At 38.7% G+C, this 19,727-nt stretch overlaps 1 protein-coding gene across 2 annotated transcripts; it reads left to right on the top strand.

Moving 5' to 3' along the window:
• The first annotated feature begins 1,100 nt into the window (after positions 1-1,100).
• Positions 1,101-18,413, top strand: slc5a5 (solute carrier family 5 member 5). Of its 2 annotated transcripts, XM_030434515.1 has the most exons (17): positions 1,101-1,197; positions 3,336-3,717; positions 4,491-4,556; positions 4,730-4,781; positions 6,142-6,209; positions 6,974-7,128; positions 8,388-8,528; positions 12,024-12,153; positions 12,495-12,583; positions 13,355-13,467; positions 13,736-13,806; positions 13,967-14,053; positions 14,820-15,022; positions 15,142-15,239; positions 16,092-16,177; positions 16,594-16,677; positions 17,353-18,413. In XM_030434515.1, exons 2-17 carry the CDS (start codon positions 3,373-3,375, stop codon positions 17,449-17,451), a joined length of 1,887 nt encoding a protein of 628 aa, XP_030290375.1. In that variant the 5' UTR covers positions 1,101-1,197; positions 3,336-3,372; the 3' UTR covers positions 17,452-18,413. The 2 variants fall into 2 exon arrangements, with proteins under 2 accessions (XP_030290375.1, XP_030290376.1); XM_030434516.1 differs by lacking the exon at positions 16,594-16,677.
• The last annotated feature ends 1,314 nt before the right edge of the window (positions 18,414-19,727 follow it).

Here is a 19,727-nt window from a genome sequence, read left to right as displayed (position 1 = left end):
CATCAAGTCTTTTCAAGTCCATAAATGTATTTTTCTCGAACTAAAGGTTAAATACAGTACAGTTAGTACAGTTTGCGTGCTATTAAGGTTCTGGTTAACTAAAATCAAAGAAAATCACTTTAGTTCACTCAAAATCTTCAAGGAGAATTCTGCTTCTTGTTTTTAAGAAGATTTAAGTGATGACTCTGATTTTGTTGTCAATGCAAAGCTCCGAATCTTTGACTGTAAAGCTGCTGTTATCTTTGGTCTTCATGTTCGGACCATAAAGAAGTTAAGCGCACTGTAATGAGATCTAAACTTACCACCTCATATAACGTCTGTTATATGAGGTGGGAGGAAAGAGAGGTGAAAGGAGTTAGATAATAAAATCAATTCTAGATACTGAGAGCCTGAAGGAAATTCTCAAGCACATGAAGCTTCACGTTGCAATGGGGAACACTTTGATCAAGTTCATTCAGAATCCATGAGCATTACAACCATGAACCGCTCTTACCAGCACTGTCAAAAGCGCCATGGTGAGATCCAACTCCAGCATTAAAACAACAATACCACTTCTGTCAGCTGTGTTATAATTATGACAGGTTAGGCGGTGACTCAGTGCCTTATCACGTCTCCTGCCATCTCCCGAGTCAACTGCACTTTTTTTCCCCCTGTAAACTTTCTTTTGTCCAATTTCTGATCCTGTTTGCGCCACTGATACAAAATGAATAGTTCAATATTTTGGGGTATGCCATAAATTGCTTCATAGTGGAATATAATTAATATTCCCCCACACAACCCCCTGATAAACAAGGTGCACCTTTTGCTGTTTTAGTGTTGTCTATGCAGACTGGTCCCACAGAGAATTTAGGCTAAAGTATGGTTAGTTAAAATAATACAATATAAGAAAATACAGGCAACAGAAATGATCATGAAGACACGCACACAGACACACACACAGGTTTTCAGGTTTCAATTCCTCAACAGCCACTTGACCATCCTTGTGACTTAATGACCCTTTCAGCCCGCACACACACACGCGCGCGCGCACACACCTGAGCGGGAAACCTCCACGGGAACTTTCACGGTGTGCGCACGCCTCAAGTACGCGTGCACGCCCATGGAGGCGAAGCAGCTGCTGACGATTTAAAGGGCCGTCAGCACATTCCTGTGGCACTCCGAGTAAGCAACGGGACTTCATGGAGTAGCCTACCAGTGGTGAGTGTTTGGACATTTTATTCAGTTATGATTGGGAGAACAAAACATTTTTATGCAGCAGGTAAAAAAAAAAAAAAAAAAAAAAAAAGTATTTCAACCTGCTTCGTAATGAGCACATTTCAGCTGCAGCTCCCTGTACTATCAACTGTATCAGACGCATTAAGAGACGTTATTCACACATTATCGATTATTCACCTCCTTAATGAAAGAATTTTGAGTTGACTATAGACTTAAACAGGCTCCTCTCCAATTGAACGGAAACATTTTGCTCTAATTTGAGAATCACGATCGAACTTTCTCCAATTCTTTGTTCTTTACAGTGGAGAGAAAACAAAATAAATCATTAAAGGGAAATAAATCGGGGAAAATTTCCAGTCAGGTAAAAATATTCACGAGTAATTATTTTAGAATTGACTTAATTAAGATTAAGATGATTGAATTCGATGTCTTTTGAAAGCACTCGGTCCTATGTTGTAATTTAATGACTTCATCAGTTCATCATTATAATTAGCCCGTTGCTGCTTTCTTTATAACGACAGATGCAGCATTTGTCAACAGCCCATATGAGCGTCTTTCAGGTCAGGTTCAGCTGTGGTTAGTTAACCTTACACCTGCAGTAAGTTTAGTGAAAGACTGTCATCTTGGCAGCTATGGTGGAACTGTAAGGATTGCTTGAGCAGCACTTTGGTAATAGAAGGATGAGTGTTGGAAACACTGGGGAATGGTGGGTCGATAGAAATAATTGATTGTAGTGTTTGCTTTGATTGTTGGTGGAAGACACAAATCCTGATCTGCATGTCAATGTCAGGCAATTTGACATGCATTGAACGTTTGATTAAATTAAAATTGATTAAATTACAGAATTGATGAGAAGTGGGAAATGCTTTCATCAAGAAGACTTGCCTGTCATGGTTTGTTTTTTAATTCTGAATGATCAATAATTTTTATGAAAAATATTCACTTTATATTAAGTTTTTATATCAACTGTTCCATTGTTTTAGTCTCATTCCCAGAGTATCTGTCCTGCTTACAAGTAGCCTACATTTCTCAGAAGCAGCTAAAAAGTTAGAAGTTTGTGACAACTAGAGGCACCAGAGAGCAATGTTTTCATGAGCAGGTCCAGTTTGTATTTTAAGACAAGATATGCTTTCCCAACAAGAGTTTTATTCCACTTGTTGAGTTTGTGTTAGTGATGAGCCTGGAAGTGTAACAGTGAGCCATGAAGTGACGATGAGAGGAGGGAGAAATGGGAAGAAGGTTTAAAAAATAAACTACATTTGTGATATGGTTTTGTGGAGGGCCTCGGTGCAAGTGTCAGACTGTGGGTATGGAGACCATACATCAAGAAATCTTAAGGTTTGGTCTAATATGTCACATGAGGTCTATTAGGGTCCCCCAAAGGAGATTGCGAGTTAACTTCCAGGGTTCGTCAGACTTACTTTATTGTCCAACCGAAGCAGGAAAATAGCCTCGGTGTGCTAATCTTTCATTCTTACATCGAATTGTATGTCCTCAGTTTGTGTGGTCACAGATTCTTTGTTAAGAATATTTCAGGGTGAGAGATTAATTAACTTAACCGTAAACGAGAAATGCGAGCTACAGATGTATTATTTCTGTTTAAATGATTATATAAACGTGCCTGAGTAATATTGAATGAACATCCAAAAGAAGTATGTTAGCCTTTGACAACAAAACAAAAAACATCACATTAACAAAATTAGGATCTCTCACTATTACAGCCATCAGTGCAATCACACAACGTCCAGCAACACTTTCATATTTAGGTTCACTGTAGTTGGTAAAAAAACAAATTTGCATTTGGGATAAAGGAACCCTTGCAGATATTCTGTATCGTCGCCCTGAGGCAGGCAGCTCAAACTCATCTAGCTGCGTCTGTTGCTTCCTATTATCCTCCCTGCAATCTTAACAAACCTGTCATGCCTAAACCTTATCATGGTTGACAACATGTTAAAAAGATGTCAAAATAACACTGTATTTTTGGTGAGAAAAAGTGAATGTAAAGAGAAGTTCTTTTGTTTACAAAATATGATTTGTTTATGGGAAAGTGACAAATATTATGCCTTGTGTCTGCGTCAGCTGTTGTATGGCCACTAAGCGTTGTGCATTCCCTCCGACAGATCTACCAAACCACAAGGTCAAGAGCATCGAAGTGAAATGATGGAACAGCAGTCCTTTGTCTGGGCTGACTATGCAGTCTTTGCTGCCATGTTGTTGGTCTCCATGGCCATCGGACTCTTCCAGGCCCTGAAGAAGAGCCCGAATGAGGCCAGGGCGGAGGACTTCTTCACCGGGGGTCGGAGCATGCCGGCAGTACCTGTTGGCATGTCGCTCTGTGCCAGTTTTATGTCAGCCATCCAAGTTCTGGGTGTTCCTTCTGAGGCTTCTCGCTATGGTTTTAAATTCCTCTACATGTGCCTCGGACAGAGCATCAACTCCACGCTGACGGCTTTTCTATTCCTGCCAGTTTTCTATCGAATGGGCATCACCAGCACCAATCAGGTCAGAATAGGCTTCCAGTTAGTTTAATATGCTTTCATGTAATCTGTCTGCAAAGATCTAAAGATTTAAATTTTATATTGTTAAGAAATGATAAAAACTGTTCTTATGCTTTTGCAGTGCATGGTGGTCGACTATTTGGAATAATACAGAAAGCTGCTGTAAATTTGAATTGTTACCAGGCCTACAAGTGGTCTACAAAGGCTCCCATGCTAACAAACGATGTGGGTGGGATAATGTGAAAAACAGTACATTGCTGTAATAAAACTGTAAATTTACTGTAAACTTAGTATTTACAATAACTCCAGGTGCTTATTGAAATGACATAGTGTAATTCTACATCATGATCATGTATTTTCAAAGTAACATTGTCTCTGTGTTATTGTAAAAACACAATATATTGCTATGATTCCCATCTATATTACTGTGAATAATTACAGTATAGTATTGGGAATTTCATGCAATTATTAGCCAGTGATCTGCTGTTAAATTAGAGTGGTATCTGTTATTGTGTATTCTCAGAGAATCATAATAGGAACAAGAACTCTTTATTAGCCTTTGATGGGTTTGATATGAGGGTTTCAACAAACTAAACACAAGATGATGGAGCAATAAGTATTTCTTACCAAACACAAAAAGGGTCAGGATTTCTCTGACACGATGATGAAAAGCACCTGTGGGTCATTGAAACGTTGAATATGAGAGGTGAGGAAGGATGAGCGATGCGTGCAGAGATACTCCGCCGTGTTATAACTCCAGCCGTCTGCCTGTCACAGTACCTGAAGATGAGATTTGGCCGAGGGATGCAGCTGCTGGGGAGTATCCAGTTTCTTGTTGCGACGGTAAGAAAGACATCACTGTGTTCTCTGACACTCTTCAGCAAATATTTGATTTGGTTTGGACTCAGTTTGCTAAGTCATCACCAGTCAGGCATTTTTGTAATGTCCACAGACTGATCATGACGTCTAAAACTGCCTTAGCACGGTGATTGTCACTATTGTTTCCTCTTTCTCAGCTGCTTTACACAGGAATCGTCATCTATGCACCCGCCTTGATCCTCAGCCAAGGTAGGAGAGCACTTCCTGAAACCCACCTGTCTTGAAATGTTATCAATCACTCATATGTCCAAGGTGAAAGAATAATTAACTAAAGCGTAAAAAGGATGTTTAATATGAACCCTGGACAAATGTGAGCTACACCATATACACCGTAAACTTCTGAGTCTCAAAAACTGATGCTTCAAAATTACCAATTAAAGTAGACTAATAAAAGTTGATTGGCACATACAGTTTCTTGACTTTTTCAAAGTAATGTCAACTTTGTACAGTAATGTACAGTTTGTAAGGAAACTGCAGAAGTTACGTTTGAGGTTATATGAGAAAAACAATGAAAATGTTTACTTGCACACTAATAAACCTGATCATTATCTGATTAATGGCGATTATTCAAGCGGTCATGTAAACAGCCTAATGTGATATGCTTTATCCGTAAAAGCTGTTATCAGATTGTGAGAAATTTTATAAACACACCTAGTTTTTTCCTCAATGTCACCTCTAAATAGTTTAACCACCAGCACAGGTGTGAAGATTTTATACTCACTATGGATTTACAGAAGAACGATACCTGCAGGTGCTGGATTAGATTCAGTTGGCAAAACAATGTGATATTGGTTGACAACAATAAATCATGAGTTCAGTTTTACCACATTATATGTTTGATCCCACGGAGATGCATCGCTAGAACTGGGACGCAGGCAAAACTGTTGTTTTTCTGACAAGCTTTGCAGCCGGCAAGTAATAAAAATACATTTAAAACATTATAACAAGTAATTTTTATAAGATAAGGCACAAAACACCAATCATGACCCTCATCATGAATACAAGGATGCAACAGTGAAGTCCAGATTATTAAATTCTGCTGGTTTGATTCCCCTGGTCTGCATGTCGAAGTGTCCTTGGGCAAGATACTGAACCCCAAACTGCTCCTGATGTGCTGGTCGGCACCTTGCATGGCAGCCACTTCCATCAGTGTATGAATGAATTCATTACTGTAAGTTGCTTTTGACAAAAGCATCTGCTAAATGCCCTAAATGTAAATGTAAAAAAAAAATGTAAATGAACCTCATAAACCATTGCTGATTGCTACAGTTTAGGTTTTCTCTTCCTTCCTGATGTTACCAATACTGTCAATTCCCCACCAAAGACTATATATTTGCTTAGCACACAGCCACACCAATGCAGAGTTTAACCTTATTCGTCCTGCGTGAGAAAAAAGAAAAAATTAAATAACAGTTTGTATGGAATGGCTGCAGGTCAGACAAAGCTTTATACATTATTTTCAAAGAAAAAGGGATCTTAAAAGTGAATTAAAAGGGATATTCTGTATTGAAACACTCTAAGAAATCTAAGAAACTCTTTCAAATTTCAGCTACTGGACTCAACATGTGGGTGTCTCTATTTTCTACTGGGATTATTTGCACCCTGTACACCACACTGGTAAGATAGTTATTTTTTTCATGTCATCAAACCAGCACAGTGCTTTGACTGTATGCTTCAGACAAGAGGTTTTTATTCAGACACAAATGCTCATTCAGAAATGCATATGAGTATTGTGCAACTATCTGGCAGGAGTCCCGTCAGTTCAAAATATACAATCCTCGACCTTGATGATTTTATCATAGCTGGATTGTTAGACCTTCAACCAGTGTTGCAGTTAGATATAGCAGTTCATGTTTGCTTGACCTAACTAAGGACTACTCATGCGTCTACCCACAGTGATGTTATTCTGTGTGTTTAGGGTCGTTTGCTGGAGTTGGTTGGGAGTATGATGCCACACATTTGTTGAACTTTCAAATAACAATACGACAAGCCTGCCCATTTTAATTTGCCTTCTGCAATTATTTTCATACATACAAACAACTTCAAAACTATGAGGATCGATAACGGAGAATAGAATTTTTAGAAAGTATGCAACATTATCTGAATTTGAGCGATTATCGTGCCTCTCCTCAGAAAGGATTATGTTGTTATAACATTAAAGATATATTGTCGGCTGGAAAGAACTGCACTGTGTTTCTCCTGGAAGAACCGTATTTTCAGTTATCCAAATGCGGTGCAATGTACTATAACACCCATGCCAGCCAAAGTCACTTTAGTAGAACAGCATTAGCAATGAATACATTCTGCCCTTCTTTAGTTTTTTGTAAAAGTCTCATGTTGTGGTCCTGTTCCCCTGTCTGTCTCTCCCATTATGTCAACAGGGTGGCGTGAAAGCCGTGATCTGGACTGATGTGTTCCAGATCATCGTCATGTTTTCAGGCTTCGTGGCCATTTCTGTCCACGGCACAGTTCTGGTTGGTGGCCCTGCACGGGTACTGGAGATCGCCAACAATGGATCACGGATTAATTTTAACAAGTAAAAGCACTGTTGGTTTGTTTTTTCATTTAACGACACATGACTATGAGCACACAGTAAGATGCTCACACTGTAGAATCTTATCAAATACCTACAGTTCTAAAAAAACAGGTCATGGTGTTAAGAACTATGATTTGAAATCTTTGGTAACAAAATTACCTCACTGAAATGTACTAATACTGTATTAACAGTGTTGGGCAAGGTACTTGGATAGTGTATTGAGCTAAGCTACCAGTAACTCTAAATTAAATTAAGCTTCACTACATCGAAGCTATTTTTTAAAATATATATATTGGAACAACTTTAGCATATTAACATAATTAAACCGTGTATACTCAGCAAATAGTATATTATAGTTATAGTTTTCGTTAAGGCTCTTTAGTCTGTATTGTAGTTTCATCTTTTATATTTATATTTTATATTTGAGTTGGTTTATTTAGATAATGTATATAATTCAGCCTTTAAATGTATTTGTTTCTTTTACCTACCTTATTGTTTTTGTATTTTGATATATGTTAAGTGCCTGTAACACTTTAATTTCCCTTTGGGATTAATAAAGTACTCTATCCATCGACCACTATCCAATATAACTGGCAGTTTCAAAAGTGGTATTTTTATTAGGCCCACTCTGTACTAGCTATATCTACATACATTTTAAGCTAATAATTTTGACTAACCAGCATACTTTGGTTTTGTAGAAATTGCATTTTTGCATTTTGTTTTACAAAAGTAAAAATTCAGTGTAATGTTTCTCTGTTCCCTCATTTCCCAAACTCTTACCTCCTATATGTAACGTCACTGTATTTGTTTATTATTTAAGTTTGTCTTTTTGTCTCAGGATCAATTTGTCTCCGTCCTCCTCACCCTTTGCCATCTTTCCATCAAGTAACTTAACTTACTCAAGCTCACCTGTCTGTAATCCCCTACAGCAGAGATGTTGTAGGCATCAGTCCAAGGATTGTTTTGTGATGTCACCGTGTACACGGCCGTGTATGGCGGTGGCGTCACTGACTGATCCTTTTATTTCAGACCGCAGAAGAAAACTTCGCTGCGCTGAGCTTCAGAGAGCTAAGCTACTGAAAAGCTATTTGATTCAGAAAACAGCGATGCTACCACCACGCTACTGAGAAATGTAGTTAAACTAGTAACACTGTTACTTGTAGCGACATTACTGGTTTAACTACATTTCAAACATCTACTGAGAAATGTGTAAAATGTGTATTGATTATGTTAATTTACTGTCAAGTGTTTTCTCATAGCTTTGATGTTGACCCGCGGCAGCGCTATACCTTCTGGAGCCTGACTGTCGGAGGTGCAATGGTATGGCTGTCCATGTATGGTGTAAACCAAGCTCAAGTCCAGCGCTACATCTCCTGCAGAACAGAAAGACAGGCCCAGTGGTGAGCGGAGACCTGTTTGTGATTCATATAATGTTCTAGCACTTCAGGATTTACTATATCAGGTGTTCATGCTATTAAAAAGCTTCCATTAATTGAATTTAGTTTGCTGCTCATTTTTAGGTTCATATTTTAATTTGGGGGAGGTCTCCTAGAACAGGTTTTTATGTTTTCAGTTTAAAAAACACATTCATTTTTCTCATATTGTGCATTTCTGCAGCACCTCTATTCAGACAAGTTACAATGTTATCTGTGAAGCCAGGCATGCTTCACTCACCAGCCTCGAGGCATAGTGAACTGACATTAGCAGACATGGTAACCCAGGTAACACTATTGAATCATTATTTTCTTACAGCTAACTGCAAACTGATCCCATGAGTGACTTGCTTCCAGCCAGGCTGAGCCAAAATGAATTACCTGCAAAATAGCGCCTTACTCACTTTACAACTCAACTCAACTCAACTTCATTTATAAAGCACTTTAAACAGCTGTAGCTGGGACAAAGTGCTGTACATAAATAAGATATAGAACGTAAAAAACATAAAACATAAAAAACAATATAAAAACAATAAAACAATAACAATGTTAAAACAATAAAAACAATAAAACACTAAAACAAGAGCAGAGTCTCATGATGGGTTGAAAGCTAAAGAATAAAAATACAAATATACTGTATATATAGGCTGATTTTACATGAGGACTTTGTTAAGCTAGCTAACTCACAGGTCAGGGTTGAATGCCTTCAGCTGTCACTTCAGCTTGTCTGTAGGCTATTATTTAATGTAGTCTGGCTAGGTGAGCCCGAGTGTTTTGAAGTAATTCCAGTTTGACATAGATGGATTCTTTTATTCCTCTTTCAAACCATCCGTCTTCTATGGCCAAGATCTTTACATTGTTGTCCTGAAACAACTCTGTAAGGACACTCCCACACAGAGTTTGAAAGCCTGCAACTCCCCTGCAGTTAGTTAGACCTGAAGAAGCCTCTTTGATGAGGGGTGAAACATCCTTAAAAATTAAGCATTAAGTTTTCCAGGAAAAGACACAAAACGGTTACAGGCATCCAACCTATGACTGTCATATTTGGTTGCCTTCAAATGAGGTTTAACATTCAGTTCAGACCAGAAATCTGGTCTAAGATGCACAAACATATTTCTAGTTTAAAAGTTGTTGTAGGAACATTTCCGTCGCATTTTTATCAAAAAATTAACTTAATCTGCTAGTTCCTTATAGTGTCTTCAGATAGTATGAGTGCATGAAGAGTTATGTGTTGGTTGTTGCATCCACCAACAGAGAAATGTATGTGCTTTGCTCGCATCTCTGACAGCGCTGTGTGAGTGGAGCCAGTGTTAGCAAGGAAATAACACTGGAAACTGTAAGGTAGTTTGCTAAACTAGGGTCATCTAGCTTGAGGACAAGAGAGAGGAGGGTTTTTTCTCATATTTCAAGGATCTCTAGACACAACAGGGACACATTTTTTTGTTGCAAAACCTTAAAAAGTCTTCTTTGCTTAATATGTGACCATTATATCACAAAGAAGACATACAGAAGTGAAATTACCAGTTGCATTGTGTCCTCAACAAGCTTTGGAAATAACAAAACTGACCCTCTCTTTCATTAGCAAAGTAGGGAAATTATTGTTCTGACATTAAGTAACTCAGAAGCGTTTTTTAATAAAGAAACTTAAGATTTCATAATAAACATTTTTACAGTATAAGCCAATAATCCAGGGCTCAGCTGAGGCCTGCACATGCCTCGGTGTCAGACCAGTTTTCTCTGCACAGTGTGTAAACTTTGACGAAACTTGGTGTATATAATTAGTCTAATAGCAAATGTTAGCATAGTGACAATCTTAAGCAAGATGACAAACATGATCCACTTCTTAGCTAACAATTGTGGAGTGTGCCTTTAGGTATTGATGTCTTTGGAAACACTTGTTAAGTTGGATGTCATGCTAGTTTACTGCGTCAAAATGAGAATGGGAAAGTTGACGCTGCAAACAGTAATTAGTTTTAGCTCGCTCTTCTGGTCTGGCAGGTAGCAGTGGATGCACAAGAGCATTGTTGAAGAACAATGTTGACATTGAGAGACAGAGTTTCATTATTGACACGAGTTGGCATATCACGGTTGGCGCTATTTTAGACCTCCTGGAGTTAAAAAAACAAAAACAAAAACAATTTACTGCCTGTTTACCTCGGCCTGCTTTGGATTCAGAGGAATTTCACTCACAAAGAGAAATATAATAGTTTTTCGTACGGTTGTTGAAACAATGATACTAGAATAAATAGCTGTGGATTTGGGTAGGTGTCCATGGAGACTACATACAAACAGGGTATAGAATTTTGTGCTACACCCCTGGAAATGGACTGGCATGCACAGAGTGTTGCCATGAAATCCCAACAGGTCTTCCCAAATGCCCAAATTACATCTACAGCTTCAGGAAGCATTACTCCCATGCTTGGTTATCTGCTTAACAACATAGCAAGGGGGGTGATGCAGAGTCTATCCCCTCTGGCCAGAGGACTAGAAGGTAAACGGTTCAGAGAACCACCTTTGACTCCAGGCAAACCAAGGCCAAAAGATATCATAGATAGATAGATAGAATTACTTTAATGATCCCAGACTGGGAAATTATTTAATTATTTATTTATTATGTACTCAGACTCCTAGAGGCAGACAGTCTCATATTAGATCAATAGAATCCTTATGTAGATGAGTGAAGAGAAACCTTATTTAGTTACTTAGTAGGTCTCGTGGGTCTGGCAAGGGTTAAATACTCCCCAACCAGGAAGCTGCCTTCAGAATTGGTCTGGCACTACACAGTGTTCTCACGTCTAATGCTTGTGCCTAATCTCTTCGATCAAGCTTCAATAAGTGTTTTAGCGCAATACATCCAAGTCTCCTGAACCTCCATCAGAAACAAGTTGACCAGAGTTATTATGAAGTAGCACACAACAAGGCACTGCACATATAACTGACCAATGATCCAACATGCACTGCTTTTAAATCCCCCTGTCCTCACCTGCCAACACCCCCTCTGGTCTCCAAGTGGCCTTTAAACTGAGGATTAGTGGATTAGGGGTGGGGGAAAGTGGAACTAATAATGAAAGGCAATAATGATATGAGAGGCAGAGCAGGAAATGTGAAGAATGGAATCTAATGATGGGGTGGTGTACGTCCATGGTTGTGACACATTGTCATCAGACACCTGATGGTATTCCCCTCTTATTGTTCATGTTCTGCTGACTTCTGAAGAAAGACATGGTTGAAGTAAATGCAGATGTTTTGAGGCATGACTCCTTTCATTTTGACTTCATGAATCAATGACTTAATGAATCCAAGAATCTCCTGCCTGAAGCTGACAGCTCTGTATGTTGCACATCAAGCCTTTTATTGTGGTGTAGGTGTATTTTTCCCCTGACCTGCCAAAATGAGTAAATAGTGAAAATGCAAAAGACCAACATCAAACCCTCGAGTGAAGTTTGCCTTTTCGTTTTCCAGGGCGCTGTTTGTGAACCAAGTGGGCCTGTGTCTGATTGTGGGCAGTGCAGCAATCTGTGGAATCGTCATGTTTGCTTATTACATCAACTGTGATCCGCTGAAGTCCGGGAAGATTTCTGCCCCTGACCTGGTACTCAAGACACTGGAGAATAAATAATTATAATGATCTACAACTAGAGCATGATGCTGGGAAGGGTTTTGACAACTGATGCCATGATGACTGTTATTATTTATTACAGATTCAGATGATCTTTTAACCAGATTTTAGTCTCTAAAATTATGTGACTGAGGTCAAAATGAAAATCATGAATAGGGTTATCTTTTACTGTTTGGTGAGAAAATTATTACTTTACATCACAAACAATGATTGTATTATTGTACTATCCAATGAAGAGCATCTGGAAATAGTTTGTAATTGTCCAACACAAATCTGAACTTTTCCACTCTCCCCCCCTCTCTCATCCTATGAAGTATATGCCGTACTTCGTTTTGGAAATATTCAAAAGTCACCCTGGCTTTCCAGGTCTTTTCCTCGCCTGTGCCTATAGCGGGACTCTCAGGTATTTCAATCTTTTTTAAACTAAACATAATTTCCCACTTACATTACAGGGAACCACCAGTGGGAAAAAAATAAGCAGTAGGATATTTAGATAGTATGGGGTATAACTTTGAGGTTACTTCATTTAACCTTTGCATTGTTTTACTCAGGCAAATAATCATAATTTTTTTAAATATATATTTACTTTTGATACTTTAAGACAATTTTTCTACTGATACTTTCACTAATATTGAATATTTTTACATTGTGGGATTAGTACTTAAATAAGCAACATGAGAATTTATTCTGTCTCTACAGGAAATTAATTCCATCAATCACAATATGTAGAGTTTTTAAATTGTTTATTATTTTCAGTCTTTAGTCGTAGTATCAAAAGGCAGATACCCTTGCACACTGTTGTCTGACTGGCTCTATATTTGGCACTGAATAATATTAAAGTACATTTCCTGAGAAAAATATATTTTCTTTAGAGCATTTCAAGTAACACTTTGTGTAGTTTTGGCAGGGCCGGCCCAAGGCATAAGCAAACTAAGCGGCTATTTAATTCTAAATTCAAGTTATTTACATTTTTTTACATTAAATAGGGGCCAAATCAAATTCTGCTTAGGGCCCCCAAAAGGCTTGGGCTGGCACTATGTTTTGGGATGGCAACAAACTTTATTGACACACATCTGCCTCCCCTTGTGACAGTGATAGTCACAGAATATTAATAGTTTGTAAACCTGACCAGTGAGTCAGTTGAGGTGGAGTAACTGGTCTTTCTTTATTACAGCACGGCCTCTACAAGTATCAATGCAATGGCTGCAGTAACGATGGAGGATCTACTGCGTCCCCGTCTGGTCCACATGGCCCAGAGGAAACTGATCCTTATTTCCAAGGGACTGTGTAGGTTGATTCTCAAGTCCCCTAAACTAAGTTGTTTTTATTCCAACGTGAACTCTTAAAACCACTTTTTATTTTAAACCATGACAACAATCACAATATTAGGCAGAAAACTGCTACTTGATTTCCGCCAACTTCATAGCACAGATCGTATTTTATCAGTTTCAGATTGACTCATGAGTTGATAATGCCAGTTCGCGTTCATTTTGAAACCAGGTCAAATGCAAAAGGAAACATTTTCACAGGTCATTATTTTCTCTTTTTCTCTCAGCGTTCCTGTACGGAATTAGTTGTATCACTGTAGCTGCTCTTTCCTCCCTCCTGGACTGGGGAGTACTTCAGGTATCATATATTAATATTAATATAATACATAACGTTTAATCAGTTGTGCAATCTCCAGTGCTTTGTAAAAATTAAGAATTAAGAGACAAGAATACGATTTGAACTCAGTAATAAAGTCTCATTGGTGTGTTTGGTGACTGCTTTTGTGTCCTCTATTCAGGGCTCGTTTACCGTCATGGGTGTGGTCAGTGGGCCGATACTGGGCGTGTTCATTTTGGGGATGTTTTTTCCAGCAACAAACAGGCTGGTGAGTACCCTGAATTACTTTTAGACATTTGGATTCATTTCAATGCGTTTCCTATAGAAAGTCTCTTGCTTTGTGTCGTTACAAAACCACCGCTATCCGTCAGTTGTGTAGTATTTCTGTCCTTCACCCTGTTTATTCACTAGCAAGGACCACACCTTCAACAAGAAACAATTTATTATGAAAGAAAGAGAAAACAAAACGTTGAAGATCTTGGTTCTTCGAGTTCTTCGAGTGCGTTGTGGGGAAGCTCTGTAGAGAATCCGCCGCCGCACTCAGGCAGCGACGGACCCCCGCATGGTCCTACAAAGGAGAGGAAAGAAAAGAAGAAACAGGGAGAGAGAAATTGGTTGGGGGGAGGGGCGCAGAATACGAGAGCGAAGACGAGGAAAGGGTCAGGTGGTTATTTATAGGAATATCGGAAGTTGGCGCTGTTGAGGTGTGGTCCTGCTCCTGAAACTTTGCCATATAAGCTTCAATTAAGGAAGTTCATACTTTTGTTATTAGTCATGATATTCCTCTTTGACTCGGGTGTTTGATTTCAAGAATGTCACTATCGGAAGCCAAACAAAACCATTTAAAATCATTAACTTGACACCACATTCATACAACTTTCACAGCAAACAGCCAGGTTTTCTGGAAATCACCGTTTTCCTCACACAAAGCCGACCCCAAACAACTTGCATCTACAAAGACGACCTTCTTTATGTACGGCTTCGCATTTGTCTCGAATTCCCTTCTATTAAAAGTTTGTTTCTTGGTCTTTCAGGGGGCATTCTCAGGAATAATAGTGGGCTTCTGTGTCTCCATGTGGCTCGCTATTGGTTCAACTTTTTACCCGCCCAGCGAGGAGACCATGGGTGTACTGCACAGCTTCATAGACAGGTGTGGACCCAGCAACATAACGCTGAACAGCAGCCCGACCCCGGACCAACACTCCATCTCTGTTCCGCTTCTCCCCAATAACCAGGGGTCAGTGAGTTCTTTATCGACGGATAATGTCATCAACTGTCATTAAATAGAGAACACAAATATCCTGACATCAAACAAGACACATGTGGCAGCAATAAAACAGTCTTTTCCCAAGCTAGGGGCCTGCACAACTTCTACTCCATGTCCTACCTCTACTTTGGTGCCATGGCAACAAGTTCGGTCGTAATAGTTGGGCTGATAGTGAGTTATGCCACAGGTAAGATAATAAAGAGACTACAAAAAAACTGCTGACACACTATGACACATCCTTCAGAAGAACTGTGTTTATTCAAGTCAATAAACTACAATGAATAGCCGGTATTATAGACTTGCCAACCTTCACTCCTCCTGCAATAAAAGCTTATAATGTAAAATGTTTATGAATCGGGAAGGTGTGATTCAACTTTGGTATGAATGTATTTCTCAGGGGTCAATGCAGGTTCATCAGTCAATAAGCCTGTGCATACAGGCACACAGTGATAGAAAGTAACTGAGTGCATTCACCAAAGTACTGTACTTAAGCTCAATTTTGAGGCATCTGTGCTTTACTAGAGTATTTCCATTTTCCGCTACTTTAGACTTTCACTTTACTACACTTTGAAAGTCAATATTGTACTTTTACTACTTTTATAACTTTACAAATTACAAGTTACTTTGCAGATTGCATGCTGTATTAGAGCCAAAGTTCTGCATTTTTTTAAAATTAATTTATCAGCAATCAGTCAGAAAAAGAGATTCTCAATGGTGTAAGTAACTCATTACATCTGCTGAAATTACTTTAATTAAGTCATTTTAATGCCACGAGTATTTTCCAAGTCTGTATTTTTTCTTGTACTTAAATATGCATTACATCATGTAGTGTAATAGAGTACAGAGTTCACACTTGAATTAAAATCTGAACTTTTCATCTGCAACGGTTTGCAACGGTGATGCATATATCTATATCTATATCTATATATATATATATAGATATATATATTTATGTAGAGAGAGAGAGAGAGAGAGAGAGAGAGAGAGGTATAATACTGTACATATACATACAAATTATGTTGTGTCTCTCTACACACAGGAGCAACAAAGAGGAGTCATATAAAAGAGGGCCTGCTATGGTGGGATCTGAACAAAAAGGAAGTAGAAGTCCCATCAAAGCGCAGAGTAAGTATGACTATCACCAGCTCATGCATTCCCCTCTTGTTTTATGGGTATAGAGGCATTAAAAAGGACAACAGGATGACCCAATCATCTCAACACATTTGGGAGATCATCCGTCTATTATCACAGGCTCGTTAACACACTGGATTTATTGGTTTACATTCTATAAAAGTGTGTGTTTTATTTTCTCATTTAATGTGTAATTCTGCCTGGTGCTGTTTATCTTTTCCACTGTCCAATCAGCTGCAGGTGCACGGATTTTGTTTCAAAATGTCACACATCCATTTTGAATACAATTTCACAGCAAAATGTCCCAACAAAGACTCCTTTGTTGCTGTTGATCGAGCAGTTTGGAACAGATTTGTATTGATGCTGCATGTTTGAATGTGAATGTGCTTCTTGGCTGTGTTTGTTTTAAGACTGGAAAGATGTCCAGGATGTTTCCCTGCCCTCTGCATAGTGCATGCTGGGATACACGTGTGCACATAAATAGGAGTAGCCAGGTAAAGAGATTAATGAATGAATCATTATCCTTGATTATTAGTTAACAAAAAATGTAGTTTAAGTCAGAGAAATCGGTCCCACGTTTGATCACCTCTTGGAGCTTGATTGTGATTCTTAATAACTGTGGGGAAACTATTGCTAAATTTCCACTGCATGGTGCTGCTCAGCTCAGACAGGCTTTAATCACCATAAGCAAGCTGAGTTGAGACTAGAGGCTGGAGTTGAAACACTGCAGACTGCTGATGGATCGAGGAGCGTATCGCTACTTGAATCATCTGCGCAAACCCTCCGTTTTTAAAAAGCCAAGCTAGCATCAATACCGACCAGCAATTTTTGCATTCACTCAAACCAGACTTGACAAAAAAGCTCTCAAAAAAAACAATTAGGAACGCCGTCCCTTCCATCCTCTATTGCTACTGTGTTTGTGTTGCATTGAAAATGAGCCATACCATTCAGTGGAAATTGGGCTTTAAGGTATAAATCTAATCTAATGTATGGCAGATCTACAGAAACTATAAAGGGCTCTACCCAACACCTACAAGAGTCTCAGCGCTGATTGATTAAAAAATAAATAAAAAATCATATTTGATCATGTGCACCTGGGCATTACTTTTCAGTATGTGTATGTTTAATTGTTATTGTTTTAATACCCGAATCTTGGTTTTTTTCCGCAGGGAGACAAGTTGACCGTTAAACCACAGCTTGTGCCTTTGAAGGACCTGCGTAAAGAAGAGGAGGAAGTTGGGAATATTGCATCACCATTTAGAGTTTAGGTGTTGGACAACCAAAAGTTTTTAATCCAGAATATCACAGATGGCATTTCCTCTCTATTAGCAGAGTTTTTTTTTTTGTTTTTTTTTTGTAAATTTTAGTAAGTCTGCTTTACATTTGGAGGTTAAGACTGTTTCATTTTTCTTAACATGTGAATGAAGGCTTTTGTAACTGTGCCAAGGAAGGTAAAAACTGTAATCAAATACCCTCTGTGGTTATTTAAATTCCTTTAATGTTGAAAGGCTCTTGTCTCTTGTCAGGACATCCATGCTGGTATGTCCCATTACTGTAGCAATGCCCACCTGCACTTCAGCCAGTGTTAATGGACATGTGACAGACAGGAGTCTGTGTCTCCACACAGAGTTCCCCTCCTTTCATGATGTTACGTGAAGCTTCCTCTTTAACAGACAGTAAAGGGAGACTTGGTTTGTTGGTTTTCTTGGACTCCTATAAACGGGAGATCTCCCGAGCAGTTATGGCTTTCAGTATGAAAGGTAGTGACACTGTAAAGATTGCACAAGCATTTTCAGTCACAATAGGTCTTTCAAAACTTTCAGATTCATAGGTCATCGCGGATTTCCAAATCAAGTCAGTCAACCTCACCAGGGACCTGTTAAACAAACAGAAGCAGTAACCAGCATCATTATCGTCTATGATGTAATAATAAAAGTCAATTTACCATAAAACCCGAGGTAAGCTCTACTCTGTCCTCGAGTGAATGCAAAGAAGCAAAGGAAGGAACATTAAAGGCAACTTCTGTTAATTCTGAATAGTTTAGCACTTTGGGGGTCATTTTCCCCCTGGGTTCCACTCTGGCTGCCACTGTATGTGAGACACTTGTTTGCTCCGGTATCAATGCAAGAAGGATTAAAGTGAGATTAAAATAAATAAACAACACAACCTTTTTCTTCCAAAATGAAAACTGAATTCATGAAGCAATAAAACACACTGATGCCAAGTTCAACGCTAACTTTATGAATCTTCTTGTGGTGGAATTTCCTCTCGCTTGACCGTTCAGGAGTGATAAAGAAGATTCAGAGACACCAATGACTTACGCTGAGATAGTTTATAGAACATGGCTATGGAGGAGCAACATAACATCACATCTGTCTGCACAGCGCTGCCATGATAATTCTCCCAAGGCTTCCCCAACGTCCAAATGATATCTTACAGCTTTAGGAGACAGTGCTTCCATACATGGTTATCTGTTTAACAACATAGCAAGGGGGTGATGCAGAGTCTCTCCCCTGTAGCCAGAGGACTAAGAGGTAAAATAGGTCAGAGACACTTAGTCTGTAAACATAGATATATCGAAGGCCTCCTTACAAGGTTTACGCAAACAGGTGGCTTAGCTTCGGCTTGATCGTCAGACATCTGTTCTGTGGACATATCCATAGTAGAATGAATATCTAGATTGCATAGACTATGAGAAGATTCCTCGTAGAGCAATTGACACTATCATTATCCAGACTTGAATGTCTGTACAAGACACGTATCTTGAGTGACCAGGGAGAATCATAAAATTCCCCCAGACTTCTCACCTGTTCTACTGTTCTGCTGTCTCAGAATGAATCCCATGATTGCAAACACCATCTCTTTATTTTAGATGAAGTTTTATGGTACATGTTTATTGCATATCTTTCATAAAAAGTATGGAAGCAAAAATGAATAAAATACAGTCCAAGAGTTTCCTTTCTCTATTGTTTTCACCCATATCCATTTGTTTGTTGGTTGGTTGATCTGTCTGCAGAACTACACAAAAACGACTAGACAGTTTGTTCTGTTTCTGATACGTTGTTGGAGGGTGGATTTTTCTCACCTTCTTTAACATTGTGAGAAAAGGCTCTTGGTTGTTAATTTCTCAAGGAATGAATGAATGAATGAATGAATCTTGATTTTTTTTTTTTTTTTTTTTTAAATCAGGTGTATTTGGTGGTTGGTATCAATCTATAAGTGAGTACATTTGATGTGGTTCCTGGATCTGGTGGGCTTAAATTATGGTTAAATGGTTCGTTTTCATGACTGAATAAACTGATAAACAAACTAGCCTTAAAGGACAACACAGTTTCATACTGTTGTACTTTATATATATGTGGCGGACCCTGCCCCCATTCTAGCTTCAAACTTTGTTCTGGGGACCTTATTCTTCTGGGGACCGCTTGTTTATTCAGTAATTGAAAGAAAAAATATGTATTATTTTCATTATTACCTCTAAAAATTGAACATATTAATATTTTGAGTTTGAATTTCTTCCCCCAACCAACATAGTGCCCCTTTA

The sequence above is a fragment of the Sparus aurata genome, chromosome 11 (genome assembly GCF_900880675.1).
Source record: "Sparus aurata chromosome 11, fSpaAur1.1, whole genome shotgun sequence".
Classification (NCBI taxonomy): Eukaryota; Metazoa; Chordata; class Actinopteri; order Spariformes; family Sparidae; genus Sparus; species Sparus aurata.
Note: the sequence above shows the minus strand (reverse complement) of the source record. Positions and strands in the feature narration are given on the sequence as shown.

Bases quoted from the DNA above. Each gene is read 5' to 3' on its own strand.
- slc5a5 (XM_030434515.1), top strand. From the start codon at position 3,373: ATGATGGAACAGCAGTCCTTTGTCTGGGCTGACTATGCAGTCTTTGCT. The intron at 12,154-12,494 runs GTACTCAAGACA...CATCCTATGAAG, and splicing joins AGATTTCTGCCCCTGACCTG to TATATGCCGTACTTCGTTTT. The intron at 13,468-13,735 runs GTAGGTTGATTC...TTTTTCTCTCAG, and splicing joins CCTTATTTCCAAGGGACTGT to CGTTCCTGTACGGAATTAGT.